The sequence below is a fragment of the Melospiza georgiana genome, chromosome 10, assembly GCF_028018845.1.
Source record: "Melospiza georgiana isolate bMelGeo1 chromosome 10, bMelGeo1.pri, whole genome shotgun sequence".
In the NCBI taxonomy this organism is placed as follows: domain Eukaryota; kingdom Metazoa; phylum Chordata; class Aves; order Passeriformes; family Passerellidae; genus Melospiza; species Melospiza georgiana.
This window is the reverse complement of record NC_080439.1, coordinates 5795663-5818171: the sequence shown is the minus strand read 5'-3', so window position 1 is coordinate 5818171 and position 22509 is coordinate 5795663. Positions and strand designations below refer to the sequence as shown.

The 22509-nt window shown below is 37.1% G+C and overlaps 1 protein-coding gene across 1 annotated transcript in view; it reads right to left on the bottom strand.

Moving 5' to 3' along the window:
- NAALADL2 (N-acetylated alpha-linked acidic dipeptidase like 2) overlaps positions 1 to 22509 on the bottom strand; it is a 401015-nt gene that overhangs the window by 42154 nt on the left and 336352 nt on the right. The window contains exon 12 of the mRNA XM_058031067.1: positions 15200 to 15295. Coding sequence (XP_057887050.1) covers positions 15200 to 15295 — 96 coding nt within the window. The remainder of the gene's footprint in view (positions 1 to 15199; positions 15296 to 22509) is intronic.

Genomic DNA, 22509 nt, shown 5'->3' with positions numbered 1-22509 from the left:
AGAAGTTCATAGAACTTTACTAATGAGTTATTTAGCTTAAGTTCAAGTAGCTTTGAAATGCTCATGCAAAGAATGAGAAGAAATAAATGAGAAGAATAAACTTTTTTTTTTTTTTGCTTCTAATTAAGAAAGATTTCAATATTTCAATGAATCAATAAGTACTCAAAATCATGTTGGAAAAACACTGGTTAGTTGCCCTCCAAAAAGCTTATATTGCTTCACATGTACAAAATAAAACTCAAAAGTTGGTAAAAATAACATAATTACAAGGATGTGTTTACTATGGTTTCTACAAAATTTTAGGGAACTGTCCAAGCTGAGCATAGAAATTTTTAAAAAATACTCTCTTCAACTCTTACAACCTTTGGAAATTCACTGTTTTCTTTGCCTCCTCATGAAAATGACAAGTGTCAGCCTGTAAATCAAATGACTGTATTTCTTTCTGTTTACTTTCCAATTTTTCATGGCTGCTTCCATATTTCTCCTGTGAGTGACACACAAGACCTGTGCTCAGATGGAGAAAAAGCTGAGCTCTGAAGTAGAGCTCTCCTCAGGTTAATACCCTGCTAACAGCCTCCTGAAAAAGAGGAGAAACATACCTCAAATAAAAATTAAAAAAAAAAAAAAAAAAAAAGCAAAAGCAAGCTTACACCTTAAACTGTTTACAGAGAAATTAAATTTACACCTGAAGCTGTTTACAGGGAAATTCAATTAAAAAATCTTTCACAGTGTAGGGCTATATTGGAGGAGGGTTCTCCATTATGTCCCTTTGAAGCTGCTGTTTAAAAATTAAGGTGAGACTATCTGAGGGTCTGGAACCCAACTTGCAAGCAACGTACTGAAGGTAAATGTGATCACGCAAGGCATTATATATTTCAATCCCCTGGAAGCAACTCACACACCTTTAACTGATTACACCTGACAATATGCAAGAGGGAAGAAATAAAGGAGAATAAGAATATGGAAAGTGCTCATCAGCAGCTTTTTGAGAGTTCTGCTTACAAGGCACCCCTAGCCCAGCTCCTGGCCTGACAGAGGAGATGTTCTGCTGTGCCACAGACATTCACAGCTGGTATGAGATGCTGCAGGCAAGCACATAAAAAGGCAGCAGTACAACCAGGTTGTAATACCTGAAGTGCTGTGTAGATTCCTCAAACATGAATCTGGAGATTCAGTTTCCAGCAACACGTGCAGTGATTTTATTCTAATTCATGTGTAATAATGGATTGCCTTTCCTGGTGTGTTTAGGGTGTATATCCAGCCAATGATCACTGCCGAATTTGTAGACTAATGCTGTACTGCAGTGAGGACTGTGACAGTGGTAATTTAGCCAATTATGTCCTTCCCTTATAAAAGCTCTAAAGCTTTAAGATGTTCCACTGAATTCCCCTTTTCTTAAATAAGATAAAAGGCATGAAAATATAAGTACCTTTCAATGAGATACTAGAAAGTCATGACAAGTAAAGGGTGTATTTTAAGACAAAGAAATAGTTTTTGTTGTTCCCACAGTATTCCCACAAGACCAGCTCTACTTCTATGATCTACATCAGTGAAGCAACTCAAGCAGAAATGTACAAAACTTGAAGGTTTTTAATTAAATGAAACATATTTCAGCAGCATATGTCACAGCTTTTCTGAGTGATACACTAAGGATGTATTCATTCCTGATTCAATACAAATTTTTTATTTAATATATGCTCATAATTATCTTCAATTTAGATGTAAGCCCTAATAGTAACTAAGGCAAAGAAAGCACAAGCAGCAAATAGAACCATCCTGCTTCCAACAGTAACACAATGAACATGATAAAAGATGAAGAAAGAGACTACAAACCTTTAAAAAATGTTTCTTGATGACATCTAAAAAAAGACCAAAAACCAAAACCCACCTAGCTGCATGCCCCCTAGGTCTGTTTAATAATTTCCTACTGTGTAACAAAATTATCCCCAACCCAGGACTAGGCTAGTGGATAAAATATCTCTATAGAAGACAACTGAGAACCCAATACTGAAAAAATACAAAATTCCTGCTATAATTTCTGCTTTTCTCCCCTCCAAATGCTAGAACACAATAAAAGAACATAGCTGAACTACAAGCAGGGGGGAAAAAAGAAAAAATGGAACATACTGATCAAACCCACACATTTCCTTTTTTTGTGCTCCTCACCATGACTCTCACTTCCTTGCTTTTGTTTCTGATCCAAATTAGAATATACTGGGAAACAACTTTATGCAATGTAAGATTTTCTAAGGGCTTGCTATTTCCAAAAACTTTGTATGAATTTGCAAGTATTGATCTCTGTTCCTAAAAGTCCACCAGAAAAACCTACCCATCAATTTACTGTGCCTAGAAAATCTGCAGAAGAGGAGCTTTTCAAAGAAATATAGCAAAATTCTTAGTGGGGTAAAGAACAATCATGCCAGCATGATTTTTTACATAACAAGGCAAAATGGGAAATTTTGAAAATTTCAATAATTTCAATTTTTTAACTGAATCACAATGTTTTTTCAGTGAAGGATGTTTTGAAGTAAGTAAATTCCTAATTTTATTTTATTACAAAAATTTGATACTTTAGTAAAATCTACTTTGTATTTCACTACTTAGCTTTTTTACACATTTTACTATTTTTTAATGTGGGTTTCATTGATATAGTAGTGCTGTCTGGAACAGCAAATAACTTCCTAATTTAGGATAATGCTCATTTTAAAATGAAGTGATATAAATGAAGCATTTAGCACATGGAGTTTCTGAGATAGGCTGGTTTAGACGAACACTTTAGCATATTTTATCTGGAAAAAAGAAATTGTTACTTAGAACACAATTAGAAATAGTTCCATATTGCCAAATAATTAGTTCTCCCCTCTCTTGTGAGATTTTACTGTGGACAGAGATTTTCTTCCTGCAAGAGGAAGGGAACACAATGGAAGATTCCCAACCTCATGAGGAAAATAGAAAAAAGAGATGAGACAGAGGAGTTTTGATTAACTCGTTTCCTGAACATTCAGCATTCAGTCCACTACATTATGCAAAATATCTATTGAGTTACAAGCAAGATTTTTTTATCTTTGGATTTTTTTTTGAAATCCATGATACAATGTCATTACAGTTTTGGCACTTCAGCATAAAAAGAAATGTTTCATTCTCTTTGCCTCATTAGGATCTCATATGAGATCCTGTCAGCTGCAAGTTTGTTCAGTTTATCTCAAGAAAAAAGGAAGAAAAAAGCTTAAAATTTCCCTTAGAAATGTCAATCAAAAGCAATGCACTGGCTGGAACTCCAAGTTCAGAAGAATATTGCTCATGTCAGTCGAGACAGAATCTTTCTGTGGGCCCATTTTCTTCATCACTTTAAAAAAAGATGATATTTATGTAAAGTCCCAACCTCGCCTTGCAATTACCCCAGAATCAAACTGTGCTGTAAGGAGGGGTTCAGGCAATGATTCCACCACGTATTTCTCATTATGTGCTCTTTTCCTAGCTGAGAAGTACTTTTTCTAGGATCACAGTTTCACAAAAGATAAATAGTATTCAAATTTGAGCTGACCAGGGATATTCAATCTTGAAGCATTTCTTGGCTATGTGAAAATTATTGATTCCAAAATTCTCGTGATTTAACTCAGCATATTCTGCAGGCTGTATTCATTTAAATTCAAATTTAATCCTTCCTTTCCAGTCATATGGTAAAGACACACTCCTGTTACTCATGTTCTTTCATGCAGCTCTGCTTTTATTGTATTTGCAACAGTTGCTAAACAGCTCCTCATATCAGATCTTCCATTCCACCACACATACCTGTCTTAATGTGCCCATATAATTTTATAATCTTTTATTCATTATCATGCTGCACTTTTTATATTACAATAGAGCTGTTAGGAATGGCCATTGTTAATACTGGAGACTGCATGAATTATTAGTTTTTATGCCAGGAGAAAAGTGTTGATTGAGGGCAGAGCACTGCTATAGGATCAGAAGGAAGTTCCCATGAACCAGCTGCAGAGGAATGCAGAAATTGCAGGAATTTTGCAGCACTGTGCTTTCCCCTCATGCCATGTGATCTCTGACATGGCATGGCAAACTAACTGCATTTCAATTTGCTGCCATTTTAAGTAAAAGCTAGTGATCAAGCAGATCCACAAAATTTTTTTCTCACTAAGAGTTCAATCCTTTTGCTTTGTATAAATGTTTAGAACAGGTGAATTTCCAGAGTCAATTATTAAAAATGTGCTGGGTAACCAGATTATAAACCATGAGAACTTCACAGAGCTGGTGCAAAACTCATTGTCAGACAGACCTTTCGGGCTTGTGAATAGTGTTAAAGAAAAAGGCTGGCAGGAGGCGTCCACAGGGAGCAGAATGGGATTGTTTCAGAATGGAATCTTTTGGAATTGTTGGGAAGGACCTGCAAGGACAATTCTGGCCACCCCAAGGCTGACCAGGTTGCAGAATGTTGTTGAGGGCACTGCACAGAAGCCTTTTAAACACTACCAGGCTTGGGGGAGCAAGCACCCCTCTAGGAAGCCTTTTCCAATGTCTGACCACCCTCCTGGTAAAGAAATGCTTTCTAATATCCAGCCTAACCTGCCCTGGCACAGCTCAGCACCATTCCCTCAGTCCTGTCACTGGAGCCTGCCCTTCAGCCTCCTTTTATCCCAACAAGGTAACTCCAAAGCTCTCAGCTGCTCCCGTGTTCCAGCCCTTCCACCAGCTTTGTCCTCCTGGTGACAGCCCTTGTGTTGAACGGGACAGCAAAAACCTTTAAATGTCGGTAGAGTGCAATCTCTTTCTACAGCCAGACTATCAGGCACAAAGAAATGATCTGGTAGTGCCATTCTAACCAAAACCATGCACCCTTGAACAAACAGTGTAAATTTTTTTTTTTTTTTTTTTAACAGAAAGCTAATTTGTCTTTCATTTATTAATGCAATTCCCCCAATTAGATAAACCATGATTGTTCAACTACAGCTCATGGCATGTCACACAGTTTGCAGAAATTGAAAAGCACACAGCAAAAAGACTGGAGTCTGAGTAACTAAACAGCAAACCACGCTGCAAGTCGAGCTTGGCTAGATTTGTGTTTGATTTAACTCTGAAAAGGAGCTTTCTTAAATGCACAGCACAGGAGCTAATTTTTCTTTAGCTACTGAGCAACACTAAAGCTGCATCATGAAACCAGTTTATTAGTGGTAAATAAAACCAGTGGTTCCCTAATAAAAGTGGGAGATGCAAATCTGCTTTCACAGAGCTCAGTTTTCAATAACTCACCATAAAGGTTGCCAGAACTAAAACAGAAAAGCATTTTTAGGAATTTCCCTAAAGCATATACTTCCCTAAATGCCAAGTAATGCATATCCCTTAGGTTTTCAGCAAATATTGTCCAAATGGATTTACTAATCTGAAAGCCTATTTACGAACCCCACAACAGATTTATACAAACCATAACATATATGTAAATCTTACCAATAAAACTTAAATAAAGTTTTGATTAGTTTTTAATTTTTCATGTGCACTTTGCCAGTACAAGCAATAGATTTATTTCTAAATCACAGTTTTGAGGCTCAGACATTAGCATCAGAATTTAAAATTACACACACAGCCCTTACACATTAACTCTTAATCATGTTCTATAAATTCCAATCAGAATTCCTACAGTGAGTTCAGGAAGTCCAGATGTAATAATGAGTTTCATAAAAGGCTTTGTAATCTGTTTCTCATGTTCTCCTTCAAAGTTCAAAATAAATCATACTCCATTCACAAAGCATCTCAGTTGCTGGGGTTTTTTTGTAAAAACAGCAATTTGTCATTATGTGGCATGTTTAGCCATGGTTCTTCTACAATTCTATTGGAATAACATATGCAGAAAGGACTATTTAAATTTAGGGCATGAATTTTAAGCAGATCTAGGAATCAACTTGCCACAGAACTGGCATGCAAAGAGCAAATCCTCCTCAGGCCACTTTTAACACCCTTTCAGTTCAAATTTCAAAGCCTAGCAGGAATTCTGCTGCCACTGGAACAACCCCTGTGCCAGCTCCCCATGCACTTCTCACTCTCATCTTCCCACAGGCACCAAGGCTCCAGTGGCAAATCAGATCTGAGAGCTGAAAACAAAACAAAGCCTTGAGCAAAACCAACAGCAAACCCAAATGGTTCCTTGTGAGTCACATCAAACCTCACCCTGCTCACTCCAGACCGGCTCAGGGGAGCTGGGGAACCACAGACCCAGCAACCTTCACCTGATGGAGACATCTGATAATCTTAACTATTACATTAGCCTCAAAGCCTTTTGAAAATCCAATTCCAGCAGCAGGTGTTAAAAACTTGGCATTCAGCTCGGGGTTTGATGGGACACAGGTGACAGCAAGGGAAGAGGCAGGGAATCAGAAGTGATGCAGCAACGACAGGTGGAAGAAAGTGGTTCTTGTTATTTTGAGAATTGTTTACTCTTCCTGAGACACTTGTAAAAAGCAGGAAAAAAGCTGAACTGACAACTTAAATTTTAAAAATGTTCCTCCATGATAAGGTCAATAAATTATGTTAAGAACAAGATATGTAACAGTGAAAGTTGCTACATTTTAAGTACTTATATAAATTGTTTTACTATAACACTATTTATATAATTCCTTATATTACAAACAGGCTCTCAATTAAAAACTCTTTTGCCAAATCCTCTCATGACAGAACAGTACCCAAAAATGAAAGGGCATGGTGTGCTGAGCCCCAGGCTCTGCCCATACAAGGGAATGTTCTCCTTATTTGAAGTGAAAATAAAGGCAAGAAAAAGGAACTTTTTCTCCATGTTGATTCAATCAATTTTGCTTTTTAATGACACTTAAAACTTCTGTAGCAGAGCACTTATTCCACTGAGTCTAATCAAGTTTTTCAGCTGCATAAATCTAAGTATTCATCCTTTTGTCTGCAGAGTGCTCCTCTGCATCCTTTTAAGCCTTGGGACTGAATTCCTGTCTCAAGCACGGCACAGTGCTGGGGGATTACCAAGGATCCAGAATATGGTTTATAATTGAACTCCCAACAGGTCTGGCATTCACAGAGCCAAAACTACATTTTGTTCTGGAATATAAAGATTTGGATCTGCAGCTGCTGCCTCTCAGTTTGTACCTGAAACTTCAGGAGTGCACCTGCACTCACAGGCTCAAACACTTCATCAGCAGCTAAAAAAACTGACAAATAATTTTTATATTATTTATATGATTTATATGATGATATATAATCTTTATGTAGACCACTGGCTCCTGTACTGGGTGAAACCAGACTGAGCTTCACTGAAGTACACAGAACCAGGACTATAATCGAATTATTGGGCTCACCTGTTTATGTCAGGTGCATTTATCTAACAGAGGGCACTAATATCAGTAGTTTTAAAAAGTGAAATCTGAATGATAAGAACTGCTGGCACCTTGTCAGATGTCACAAAGTTATTAAAAATAGATTCCTCAAAATGGTATCTCAAGTAAACACCTTAAAGAGGAAATGAAAAAAAAAATTAAAATTACGCTTTCTTCACCTTTGTTTTTTAAAGCTGTTATTTAAAAAAATAGCAATACACCCCTCATAATCATGATATGTTGCAAAAATAAGCTAATTGAGAAGGCAGTGAATTTTTTGTTGCCTTGAATGTTTTGCAAAGCTGTGATTAAAAGTCTGCCAGTTTGCCAGAGCCTACAACTGTCAGTACACTCTAAATTAATGAAAAACAAACTTGTGTTACATTTAACATGTCTCATAAAAATATAGAAAATATCACTGAGTAGATAATCTTTAGTAATATCTTTTTCCAAATATTTCAATTTCATTAAGTCTGTGTGTATATACAGCTCAAATAAGCCAGCACAAGAATAACTGCTAATTAACTGCTTTGAATAAATTAAAAAACTTCAGTTAGGTGCAAACGTGTTGCCATTTATTTGCCATTTGGGAATTAGAACTGTTTTGTCTCGAGAAAATAAACATTATCCATTCAGAGTTTGATTATTATAAAGAAGTTAGCACCCAAGTGTGGATGGATCACATCTGATGGTAGCAACATGGAGATTATTTTACTGCTTATCTGTGATAATTTAGAACAGATTAAGCAGAACTTTGGCACTGTCTCAGAATATTATGCAGTATCCATGTACACCTTTTACTGATATATCTCAGCAGTAAAATAAATGGGCTATTCTTTCATCTAAGGAAAAGACAAGCACTCTCTGAGATTGAAGAATTATCACATTACTAAGAAAAAACTACTATTTTTATGAATGACTTCTCAAAGTAAGCACCATTCAGGACATACAGTTTTATTGATAATCTGATTTTGAAGAAATTTCTCTCTATTTCCACTTTTCATATCACTTTTAGATGAGGAAAAGGCTGGAGCATACGAGAATATACTATTCCATTACCCCAGAACAACTTCTATCTTTCTTCCCTTTTACCCTTCTGAAATGTTGTTTTTCATTTATTGGCTGCTGGATTCTTGTCATGAAACACTTTAGGTCGAAATGCAGTACTTTGTAATACTAGTTTAAATTTTGAACTAAAATTATTTCAACAGATGATCCAGATGCTGTACCTTTTCAAATCAATATTGTACGTGTATGGTTGGAATCAGGCTGCAATTTATGAAACTCCTAGCCATTAGTTTTACAAGAAGGTATTAAAATAAAAAATAGCTTCATAGCCAGCAGATGATCTCTGCTTATGAAACAGAAATACCATTTCCACTGTAGAAAGTTATATCTTTTATATTGCTTTGGTTTTATGGTTAGTTTGCTACAGACAAAACCCAACCCCTGGCGCAAGGAACTGCTGGTGGGTGGGGTCATCACTCCTGTTGGTTAATTAAATCTCATTAAACCAACAAGCTTGAGTCTATTTTGTTGGACTCAAATGGAAAATGGAATTGTGCTTGAGCGTGTGAGTCCTGAAGGCTTTAATACCTGAGTGCCTCAGCAAACTGGCAATGCTCTCTTTTTGACTACATTAGTAACAAAACCAGCTCTACAAACAGCCTGCTCTTGCTGGGATTTTGTAATAACTTCATTTATGCTGTTTTTTGATTCATCATAATTTTTTTTAAAGTATACACAAATTTTGGCTCGCAACTTCTACATTTGACAGAATTTCTTCACGTTGTCCATTTGTATTTGAAAAGAAAGACTTCATGCTAATTTTGCAATCCTTCATTTCAGGAGATCTATTTAAAAACATTTAATTGTGCTTTTCAGTTATACCCAGTATAACTGCCTGCACATCAACATATTGGGAGACAGAACAGGAGAAAATAAAGGACAAGGGCAGAGCACAATTTCATGCACAGGATTATATTACAAAAACATCTTGAAGATTTTTATCACTGAGAATACATCGAGTTTGTCATGCACAACCAGTTAAAAACTATTCAGAATGAGAATTTCAAGTAAAGATTATCTGCCACTGGGATCAGATTTTCACAGCACATCTGCAATGGGGAAATCAAAGATCAGGGATTTGAAACAGGCCCAGCCACTCCTCTCAGTGCCACAAAATGTAAAATGCAAGAAAATTCCATGGTGCTGCACATTGAAATCTGAAGTTTCAGCTGTTTCTTTTGGCTCCTGACCAGGATTTGAGGGCTAAACTTAAATAAGGGCAGACATTAGTTTGTGCTTAATTTGTACTCTTAGGTTCCTTCAGGCATCCCATCGCTCAGCTCAGGATGTAATATGTTGGTTCTTAGGAGCTTTTTCCCAGGACACACAGCTTTATGCATTGTCTAGATGTTTAATTTTGGTCCTATTCTTCCCCCTCTGGATGGCTCCAATCTCAGGAAATGCTCAGCATCAAGAGCACGGCTGCAGAAAAGTTCAGCCATCACTCTGATGCCAAAATAGGTGCCCACATTTAAAGACAAGATTAAAACCACTATGGATTGAGCTAAGTCTCCCAAGGAAATCTGTCATTTTAAAATTCCTTAAGACAACCCAAAGTCTTGAAAATTTGATTTTGAATTCAGGACTGAGCTCAGGAAGCAAACTTCAGTGTCTGTAAACTTCAGCATCTGCAATGCAATCGTAGCTATGTAACGGAACAATATTAAAAAAAATGTCAAGAATACACTGTACAACTGTACCCAAAGGAAGTTATTCCTATGGTCTAAAAACTAAAACTAACAAAGAAACATCCACTTTAGCAGCTGTATTTCCCCAGGTCTTTCTGCAAGTTGTTTGCAAAACCAGCTAATTAACTCTTAGTACAGAAAAACTATTTAGATTCCTTGTCACTTGAGCATATAGTAAAGTCCCACTGACTGAACCTCATATTCACTCAAATGTAAACTGGAATACACTAAATTATAAAAAAAAAAAAAAAAAAAAAAAAGTAGTTACTACATTATTGTTAGTAAAAACTTCATGATTTAAGAGGAATGCGCTGGGGAAAGAACTGTCTGATTTGACATCTTTGTCAAAAGATCTGTAGACAGAAAGGAGCTCCTACAGAGAGCTGCTACAACAGACAAGGCACTTTTAGAGTACCCAGAGGAACTATTCCTCCAGAATGCTGGCATCTTCTTTAAAGAAAAATTCATCTTCCTTGTAAAGCCACCAATTCAATACATGTGTGCCAATAACAAATGCCCCACGGTAGTACTGGTGCTGAAGAATGGATTAATAAAATTAGAGTCTGATAAACTCAGTAACTAAGTGTGTGAAGAACAGGGTAGTGGGAAACAGGGGAATATTCAAACAGCCCCAGGCATATTCCTACCTACTAGAGAAGCAAGCTTCAGATTTGGGTTTTTTTTTTGGTTTGTTCAGATTTAAACTTGTTGGATTTCAGTGGTTGAATACAAATCAAATTATTACCTGATTCTATAAACATATGTATTGACTTTCCTTAAAAAATGCATGCATTTGTCCAATTGTTTGACATCACTCTCAGCAACTTATATTTTTGAAGTAAAAGCAAAGGATGTACAATACTCATTACACAGTAGAAAGCCACTATTGGGCAAACTGAAAACAATCTTTTGACTTGTGCAATAAATATACAGTAGCTTCTTTGTACAGTCATGTACAACCAGGAGACAAAACCTCCCCAAAAAATAAGACACCTGTCACAAATCTCTTTGCTGAGATCCTGTCACCAATTCAGATAGAGCTGCAGTCAGATCTGAACCAAAACAAGGCATGGCAAAGGAAGGAATTGCTGTGGGAAATGTAACTTCTTTCCAAGGCAGGTGACTCCCATTAACACAGGCACACACGTGGCCTCAGCACAGAGAAGAAAAAATGTTCAGCTGGTCACAGCCAGCAGCTGAAATTTCAGCAAATCCCAAATATTTGTTGCATTGCACCTTCAGAAATCTTGCTCCAGCTTTGAAATGTTCCAGTCTTTGTCTACAGTGCCAAACAAATCAGATTTTTCAAGTTCATTCTGTATTCAGGTGAGGAAATGAAGTAGTTACTCAGTTACTGTAAGTACCACTTTTGACTCATAGTATTTTATTTTCTCGTATCTAAAATAGGGATTAAACAATGTTTCCTCTAACTCCTACCTATCTTCTTTTGCTTATTCAGATTGCTGTAATTTGCAGTAAAAAGGGTGTTCCATGAGATGTACAAACAGCATCAACCTTGGCTTCCTATCTAAGATTTAGGATGAGACATTATGTATCAGCTTATGTGTTTATCCTGTGCTTTGATTGGATCAGACAGAGCTGACACATTTGCTTCCTTCACTTAAACTCCAACTCAAGTTTGAAAAATGATGCAATGCTTTTTTTTTCCTTTTACTGACATTTGCAGACAAAGCTTGAGAGTAGCCAAGTACAATTTAGGTCTAACAGAGGACTTCAGGAACTAATGGTTTCAAAGTGCAATAAACATTTTGACAGAAGCCAATTATAACTTTTTAAAAGAACATACAGTCTTATTGCAAAATCAAAAATACTTAAGGAATGTAGAAATAATTTTCTGTTTTCAGTTAGAGGACTGAACAGGTAAGAATGTTCACAGACAATCCACGGGGATGGTTTCTGAACATGCATGCTGCTAAAGGCTGCTATTTTTTTTTTTTATTTTCCTCTTATTCATTGAAACTACAGCACATGGTTGTTCTGATATTTTCCTAGTTGTCAGAGTTCTCTAAGCTGAAAGCATTACATTCCAGTGACTCAAAAAAAAAAAAAAAAAAAAGCTCAGAAACAATCTTGTAATAACAGAACCTTGACATCTTCCCACAACCTCATGAATATATGTCACAGGAGGAAATGTGATTAGTTCTGTCCTGTAATAATTCTTCCATTTTCCATTTTGAAGGAAGCACATTAGCATATCAGCAGAAAAGATATGGAAAATTTTAGAGGGTAGGGGAATGAGCTGTTTTTTAATACCTGACTTAACCAAGTAGAGCTGTGTTGCATGGTACAGCTGGTTCATCAAATTTTTACCAGGGGTTCTGCAATTTCAGCTTATTTTTATTACCTAGTCTTTATCCATCAGAGTTCAAGTATAAAGTGCAAGAGTCCTTGAGGCTACTTGCTTTTAGGTACAAAGAACTACTGAAAAATTCCAAGCATATCTCCTCTAACTAGGCTGAAGCAGATAGAGAATATGCTGTCTGGCAAACACAGTGTGACTGTCTGTCAGAAAACCTCATGTCTTTAGCAGAAAAGTCACTTCTCTCATATCTAATGCTGAGAAAATCCCCAGACAGCTTTTTTTTTTTTTTCTCCTTTTGAATGTTGTTACTTTCCTATTCACCACAATTAATAGAATTAATTACTAGTTAGAATTACAAAGTTACTGTACCAGGTTTTATCACCAGATTTGCTCTTGCTTTTATTGCTGCTGACAACAGCCAGAGAATAAAACACCCATTGGTAGAAGGAGTTTTCAGCAGGTTTGTATTTACCCTCTGCTTGAACTGGATTATATGTTCCTTCATGCACAAAGGCTAAAGGTAAAACAAAGAGTCTCACTTGTGTGCTTAAGAGAATATGTGCTAAATCAAACCATTACTGTGAAATATGGGTGCCTGTGCTGCTTTGCAGGAAAACACAAAATTTGGGGTTTGTTTGTATTCACAGTGTCACCACAGACAGTAGAGTTGTGTTTTGAACATCTCAAATACCATCAAACCATAAATACCAGTAAGATTTCCAGAGCCAGTATATGAGATGTTGGTGAGAAAAAAAGGCAAATTATTTAACTTAGGGAGTGACTAGAGCAGCTGGCACATTGCACTGCACCTATGCTGCTCCATCACCTTGGGGCAGATGAGAGCTCTGATAAATAACATGAATTGCTGCCAGCCTTCTCAGCCCAAACCCCATGGTTTTGTGTGTGACAGGGCACACAAATGGCACCCTACATATTTCTGGTAGATTCACAACAAGGTCAAACTCCACATGTAAAAATTCAATATCAAGAGCAGACTGAAATGTGGATATTGATCAGGCCCCCACCTAGGTCCTCGCTTCACACACTGAGACCTGTTCTTCTGCTTTGTTAACCACACCCAGCATCTGTCACCTATCCCAGTCCATATTCCTGCTTGTTAACTGGGGGCTTGAATAATTCATTTTTAAAAGAACAAACTCCAAAGAGACGTGAGAGTTCTGCTGGTCTGTGCAGAACTTGTGCCTTTAAAGAAGAGACTGGGAGGTGATGGCAAAGTGTGGCACGTGCAACTGAAGAGAGGAATTTTAAAAATTGCATCGAACAGAATACATCACTGAAGAAATTACCTGTGAAATTACCTGTAAAAATGGACACCCAAAATGCCACATTTTGGTGGTGGAAATCAGAGCATAAAGGAGAAATTTCCAGACTGCACTCCACACAGTGACGTGGGGGAAGGCTGCCATGTATCTGCCTGGGCCTTGCAAGGACAAAGGGTTTTTGTAGGATATGAGATATTTTCAGATGCATCAAGACTTCTGTTTGCTCAATGAGATGAGTTCTCCACACACCAAACAAACTCTTTAACACTTTAGCTGCTGAAACTCTGACTGGAGTAATATTGTGTCTCTGCTGCTCAAACAATTCTGCCAAATCCTCTATCTCTACACAGAGGCAATTTCTACATGAAAACAGAAAATACCTCAATGGAATGTACAGATGTAGAGATGCCTCAATGCAGAAGCTATTGGCATGCCCAGGCACAACCTTTTCCAGAATGATCTGATTCCCAAAAGGGCCCAATACAGTAGGAATAACACAGGAATATGAATGTACTCTGTTGAAATACCTACACCAGGAATAATATGCTGTTAGAAATGCCTCTGATAAAACTCTGCCACACAGACATTCTGTTCACAGTGCTATTCTACTGATTCAAAATCAGCAAAATCCCAAAAATCTTTGGGATTTTAAGAGTTTGAAACCTTCATGTTAATTTAGATACGTTGTGTTATCTTGGCATGAAAAAACCCCCCAACAAAAACAAACAAATACCCCAAAATCCAAAAAATAAACAAACAAAACCAAGCTCATTTGCAGACACCATGGAGGAAGATTAAAATACTTGGCAGAGGTAGCATGCACCACGCCACAGGTTTTCATTTTCAAAAAGATTACAGTGAAAGAAACTACCAAAGTTATGGATATCACTGCACTGCCAATTTCAAAGAGTGTTCCCTATATTAGAAAATTAATGGGACTAAACACAGGTAAATGGGAATATATATCCCTTCCATGCTTCAAAGGAACAGACCAGTATGATCCTGTTAGAAAATGTCACAAGTCAACATTCTTGTGCTGCACCTTATCTGTGGTCAAAATGTGAATTTCATGTACCAACAGTCCAGCAGTCTCTTCCTTACACTTGCATACTTTTCATTCCATTTGCTTCAGGAAGAGAACCTGCCTGTCACCTCCTTGGAAACACTACAATCCTATTTCCCTAATGGAGATGAAGGGCTTCAAACAAGCTTTTCTATCAGCCTGAGTGGCCATACAAGCAAAGCAATTTGTGAGTGATATGCAGTGAAAAATAAGAATAAAAAGCTATAGTTTCAAATGAAGCATTTGCATGTGGAACTGCTTTGATCACACAAGTTGACCAATGGAAGGAATATTCCCAATGTGGATCCCAGTGAAGACAACTTCAAAATTTCTAACTATATTGAAAGGTTTCACAGGGAAATAGAATTTATTTAAAAATTATTAGCAAATTTAAGAGGAAAGTATGTAAATGAGATCTCCATTTCTCTTACCTTTGCAATGGTCTCGTGCAGGCTGAAGGAGGGATCCAGTTCTTCAGTTTTTGTTGCATGTACAGGAAAAAGAGCTTCAGAGAGAAAGCTGGAATTCTGTGAGAAAGAAGAAAGGGGCTTTTTAGGATTTCACACTGATTTCCTCTTTCAATTGGTTATTGAGTTTTGTTGATGGATTGAGAAATCCTTCCAATCTTTATTAAATTTTGATGATTATGACACTTATTTCACTGATCTCATTGACTGATTCCAAGCCCCCAAAAAAGGCAAAAAACCTCTATGTCTTATGACTTTATTTCTGGAATGGCAGTTGTCTCTGTAATTATGCTTCCCACAGCAGCTAAAAATTTTGCCTACCAGGAGAAAAAAAATATATATATCCACACAGCTTTATTCTGAGCTAAGAAGCAATCAGGCATCTTATTAACTAAGTTATGATTTAAGTCTTCAGGAGAAATGTAACCACAATAATGAAGGAATACTCTTTTATCTTTTGCAACCATCCTACTTCTCTATCCAGTGAGTCCATCTACACAATAAGGGATTTTTTTTCAACTCCCTAAAATTATATACTGTATGTTAACCAGTCTATTAACACCAGACAATCTAATATATTGTTTGTACAGAACATTCATCTCTTCTTGTACTCTAAAAAAAAGACATTATTTGCACATTTGTTGTCACAAGAAAACAAGAAACCAATAACAAGGAGTGGACTGGAAAAAAAGGCAAAGCCATATGAAACAAACCTCTAAGCCTCAAAGGTGCCCAGTTGCCTAAAGCAGGAATTACATTATATTATTGGTAAATTTGCTTGTTGAATTTTTCTATAAATTAATGCCGTCGTGATCAATATTCCATCAACGTTTCCATGCATTTCTAGGAGATTATTTCGGGTAGCAAACTCCCACCACTTTCTTAAAAAAAATAATATATATAATTAGCATTGCATCATATAAATTTTTGTGATCAGTGATGCATCTGTGTGTTGCATAACTTGTCACAGAAACATCACAAAAATAAATGAAGTAATTTTTTCTTTCAGAATTTTTTTCTTTTAGATCTCTGGCAGAAGATGCACAGTCATTTATTACAAAGATTAAATACATACTTCAGCATTAACTCATAACTATCCATCTTTGTTTCACTTGACTGGGGGGCTGCTGAGGAACACCCTCATTCTGCTGTGGTGGGGCCAATGCTGCTCATCATCAGTCACATAAATGCAATCAATAACTTAAAGAGAGTTGCATCATTTATATTCCCTCTTGAATATCTCACTGAGAGTCAGGCAAGGGAGTGATTACCAAATTAAATTTGCCACACAAGGCCAGATTATTGCTCCATCCAGAAAAATGTCTTTAGAATCTCAAGTTTGGTGAATCCTCCCTGGAAAGCAGGGATGCACTGCTCACCTGGCTCCTCTCCCACCCCACTCCAGACCCCACCTGGGCCAGGTGAAGCAGCAGCCTCTGCCTTTGGAAGAACTCAGCTTACACAGGCAACGATCAGCAAATGACCAAAAACGACTTGGACATCACAAGTGACGAGCTGTTTTGCTCATGAAGGAATCAAGTCCCTGCTTGCAAAGATCTTGAAGAGAATTGCTGTTTGAAATAACTTGCTGACATCTGAAATCATCCTGCTGTGCACTTGTAAAAGCAAATGTTTAAAACAGCTGTGACTGCTTTGTTTCCTTTTTTTCCCCCTCATAACAAGCTCCTCTATAAAGAACAGCTAGAAAGGCCAACTTTGTTTCTCTTGCCTTTTGCTGTTTTTCAAGTACTGTGCTCACTAGAGAAAGCTGCATCAGCTTCCCAGGGAGCACATGGCAGAGAGAAGGTCCAGATAATGTTCCAAGAGCACCTCTCAGCATTTAAGAGCAAGACCAACACTTTCCACTAGCTGGAAACTGAATCACACTTCTCTGTCATTGTTTCACCAAGCTCACAACAACTGAGTGTTGTGTTTTGGCTTTTTTTGAACAGCAATTTGCTAAGCAAATTTCTAGTAAATGCACACCAAGAGAAGGACTTGCTAATCCAGAAATATTAAAACCAACTGTATTATTCCTTTATGCTTTTCAGGCACAGTAGGAGCTGCAGCTGCAGCTGTTGTCCTCGTTCTCTCCCACACTCACCTCCTAAACACAAATCATCACCTCTGCCCCAGCCAGGCAGCAGCATCACCCTCACCTTCTTCAGAGGGCAGTCTTCAATGCATTGTGAATGCTCCGGAGATAATATCAAAATATGTAAAAACCTTTTCAAGGTCAGACCACTGTGAAACATCCTAAATTTAGGAGGCCCAACTTCCACTAGTGCTTTGAAAATTTTCACCTTAGGCTTTCATCACATTCCGTTCATTTTTCTTTAAGTTCATGGCTATCCAAATGGATTAAGAAGATTTTATCTTCTGATATGAAGTTATGCTTTTATCAAATAAAATTTATAATCTACAAAGGATCACCCCAATAATCCTTGAATTCCCAATGAAATTATTTGGTATCTCTATGAACTCTTCAGAAGAGAAATGAACAAGCATGACACGTATTTGGAAGTGAGTTTCCTTTGTCTCATGTTCCTTTTGGAATGATCAGTTAACCTGGTATTTTCAATACTCATTTAATGAAGCATTCTGTGTAATTAGAATGACATTGATGTTCTACTTTTCAAATAATGGGTCACTTCTGATTAAACTTCGATTGAACATTCAACTTTCAATCTTAAAACAAATTGCCTCCTTTTCTTTTTAATTTGAACCCAATTTCTTGCTGCCCTCGGGTCTTGTGACAGTAATTAATTGATTTATGAATCAATTAAATGGAGATCGAAAATGCAGGCTAAAATCTCTTAAAACCCCAAATCTGGCTTACTCTTGCTTATTTATGATGGACACTTGCACTAAAATTCACTTCTGATTTTCTAAGCTCATTTTTCTAACTTAACTTATCCTTCCTTAACTAATCAAGTGAACAAAATGTTTCACCATCTAAAGGTACTAAATTCACCATCCCTTGTGTACTGTCTTATACCTTCAATTTATATGCCACCTTTTAACCAATGCATTTTAAATCACAAATAAAACCCCACAGCACTTCTGGTGATTTAATGAAAAACAGTAAATACCAAGACATGCTTTAGAGATCAATTTTGCTGTTATTAAATTAAAAAAAAATTAAAATATCAAATTTTGCCACACATTATCTTAAAAATGGAATTATTTCTTTAAATACATGTGATTTTTTTAACTAGCTGAATTGAGAAGAGAGTCTGTTTTCTTGACTATTACTTGAGAAACTGTAAAATTGCCAGTTAGAGAAATTGTGAATTTATGTACCCAAATTATGTGGGCAATAATTCCTTAATATGCTCCCATTCCACACTCAAACTGATTTTTCTTGCCTGCTGAATGCTCCCCAGCTTTTACAAGAAGACCTCCTTCTGTTCTTAACCTAAGGAATTATTATTATTATTGTGAATAATACACAAATATACAGACATTATTATTATCGTGAATAATACACAACTATCTCCAGAAATAATTTTTCTGGGGGTGGGGGGAGGAGTGAGAGGTGAGGGGAGGCTTTTTTGTTGTTTGTTTGTTTTTAAACTAACAGGCAGTGGAGGTTTCTCCACTCAGCAACAAAGATGCTCAATCTGGAAAAACAATCTTTAGACTAAAGTTCTTTATCCAGTTTGACTCACCCGTGTTAACATTTGTCAGAATTGTCCATACTCAGGCCTTCAACACTTCACAATATTCATGGCACCAATTTTATATTGCACAGGAGACAAAAGAAGGCACCAGGAAAGGTAAAAACAGAGAGGAAGCAAGTGAGAGCAGAAATACTTCTGAAATTTGTACAGGTGGGCAAGAGGTATCAATGTGTTAATCTTACACTGCTAAAGCCTGCAAGGCAAATACACAAAAGAAGGATGTAAAGCAAGAGGAAAATGTTTATTTTCTTAATACAGACCAAAGAAAAATGTCTAGAAGGTGAGAATTTAGGGGTTGCTTTTGCTGCATCAGGACTGACCCTGTGCTCTGTTACCTGCCCAGTGTACATAAATACATGCTGTGTGTGTTCCATGAGCTATTAACCTGTTTCACTCTTTCTGCCTTTTTGTAGTGCAACAGCACAAAAAGTAGAATTACAGGAAACTGAGGGATCCACAGAAATGTGCATTGTCTGGCCACTGAAACACAAAGTAGACACTGCACATCTTCAGAATCTACCTGGGCACAGGTTCAGCTGGGGGGCTGAAGTCACACAAGGCACACTCTGAATCTGTGCAGTGCCCAGAACAACTACCCAGGCACCCATGTACTGCATCAGGACTTGTCTGCATCTGTATTCAACACCAGTGCCAAAAAATTGTCATAGTGTGATGGAGAAAGCCCTGCCAGGAGAAAAGATAAAGAGGGAGCAGCGAGAAGAACAAAAACACCTCTGAAATCTGCACTGCAGGCTCTCACTAATTCCTTCTTCCATTTTCCCTAAGTCAAGCAATTGGCATACGGTGTCCTGGCAGAAAATATTCAATTGCATTTCTTTGTGACAGAGCTGTTTCACCTCACCTAGGCTAAAAGGCCATCTCTTCCCCCTTTTATTTTTTTTTAATGCCTGGCAGGGTGATTGAACAAGAGGTTTGACTGTAAGAAGGATCAAAAAAAGAGTAATGGAAAAGGTATCTCATAGACTAAAATATGGCTTATCATCATCTATCTGGATTATTTTTACTTTGGGAGGGTACTGCAGACTGAAGCAGATTTACTGAAAAAGTAGATTATGTAGAATAGAACAGACAGAAGCCAAAGTGTGCTTCAAATTGAATTGATGAAATAATAACAGGGATATAGGATTTCTCACTAATAAAGGCCCATAGGGCTGCAAATACACTGTAGAAGAGATTTCCTGCCTCTCCATCTCAGATAGGGTAGCTTTACTCTTTCTAGCCAATGCTCTAAATATCTAATTAAATATCACCTCCCAAATCCACAAAGGATTATAAAATAATGTAAAAGTTTGTTTCATTTATGCAAAACACATAAAATAGGTCCATAAAATTATTTTTATCAAGCAAAGCTCTGCAACTGCCACAGCCTGACACATCTTCAAAGTGAGAATGCCCCTACTCTGGAAAACAGGCTTGTCAGAAGGAGATTCTGACAAGATTCTTTTCTTCTGTATTTTCACCATTTCAGTTTACTGAAGACCTTTTAGAAAAGAAACAAAAGCTCATCTATTTTCTGTTTGAATATTCCGGTAAAGATGTGCAGTGACCTTGCAATGCTACCCAATGCTGGACAAAATGAGCAAGGCCTGCCAAACAAGACTGCACAAGAACACAGGAGAGGCAGAACTGGAATCACTGCTGCACAAGTTATTTTATTATTCAACTCAACTGCAGCCAGAAAAAACCCCAGCCAACAGTCATAAGGAAAGGAATATAAGTACATTTCTCTCATCTCTTTTAATTTAATGTTTTCTTCCTTATGTTAGTAAGTGAATTGAAATAATCACTGTAAAGCTATAAACTCACAAACTGCAGCACAAAGAAAGCAACTTTCAGGATGTCAGGATACTTGCCTGGCTTTATTCCTCTGAAGTTTTCCCTTGTGCTTTTTACACTGAAAGCAGAATCAGCAGTTTAGGTAGGAGTGGCCCAAGTCAGAAACCTGGAACCTGACACAGGATCTTCCCAAAGTTTCACAACTTAGAAACAGGAGGCTCAGTAAGATTCAGTACATCTAAGAGAGAACAGCTTTTCTTGGATGTGCTGTGTGAAAGGTGCAAACACAATTTGTAACATTTTATGATCAATTGTGAGCATTCAAATTAAGCAGAAACATGAAGTTCCAGGAAGATCACTCTAACCACGTCCTGCTGGAAGTCATGAATCCCAGTGACAATGTCTTTCACAATCAAATATTATCAATGCTTTAATTTCCTGACTCAATGCTTCCTATTTCCCTCTTTAAATTTAAGTGCTCAAAAAAAAATTTAATTACACTGAATGAAGATTTCTAATGTTAGACACTAGGCAGATGTTGTGTAGGTGGGAGGCTCACCACCTTGCAGTAAGAATAAAAATTGTGTTTTGCTAAGAATAATAATGTCTTCAAGACAATATTTATCAGAAGCCTAATTAACCAGTTCTTCAATGTCCATGATAAGATATATCAAATATTGCAAATTTTATCAGTGAGAATGCATCACTGACCCAAACCACAGCTGTCTGATTGTCCAGTGATCTTGATTTTTTTCCCCCAAAAAGACAAAACTGAATGCTATACTAGTAATATCTACTGTCACAAAAGAAGTTTTGATACTTATTCCAGATATTCTCCCAGAAGATTTTTAGTTGGTCAGTTGAATGCAGCCACTCAGAAGGACAGTGGTAAAACATTACCGTGAGTGCAACAGGCCATTTAATTCTCCAGAGAGAAGAGAGAATTCAGTGACATCTGCCCTTAGATAATATTTTCAGTAACTAGATGCTTCAAACAGAAGCAATTAATTGGTGTCTAAACAAATGTTTCATATTTCCCCATATTCCATTGATCCTGTTAACTCCCCTCTCTTTCTTCCACTGCCTTCCAACAATCCTCAGTCAATTCCATGACACTGAGGAGCCTCAGAGAGAATCTGCAAGGACAGAGCTCACAGAAACAACATGTACTCATGCAGTGTGAATGAATGCTAGAGAAGCTGTGTGATTTTGATACCATAAGGCAAGTTTACATAAAGAATTTTCCCCTTCTGGATGCACTGTGTGATGTTTGGGACATCAAAGCACAAGGATTTGTGAGGCCAGACAGAATTTTTTGGAGCAGAGTAATGTATGCAAACTGATGAGGACGTCATCAGTTTCACTAGCATTAGTGCAATAACAAAGATGCTCTTCCATGAAATTAAGTAGCTAAATATTCATATTATTCAATAAAACAACTCAAGCAATCAATTGAACATCAAATGCATTTTGTCTTGTAAAACACCGAGTCATTAACCTTAACAATTTCACCATGCTCTCACTACCAAATTCAACTCAATTAGCGTCCAAATGAACAGATGGACTAATGAATTAATGAATTATTGGTGAGTACTACACTAACCCCTGACTGAACTGAGAAATTAGAAAACACTAATTTATGCTAGAGACAGAAAAAACACATTGGTCAGGAAAAAATCAGTCTGAATAAAGAGAAGCACAGTTATTATAAAGCCAGCATAATCCCTGAGTTAGGAAGGCAGCTGTGGTTTGGACACTCAGGTAGTCCCAGAAAACCTGCTGGGGACTCCTGGA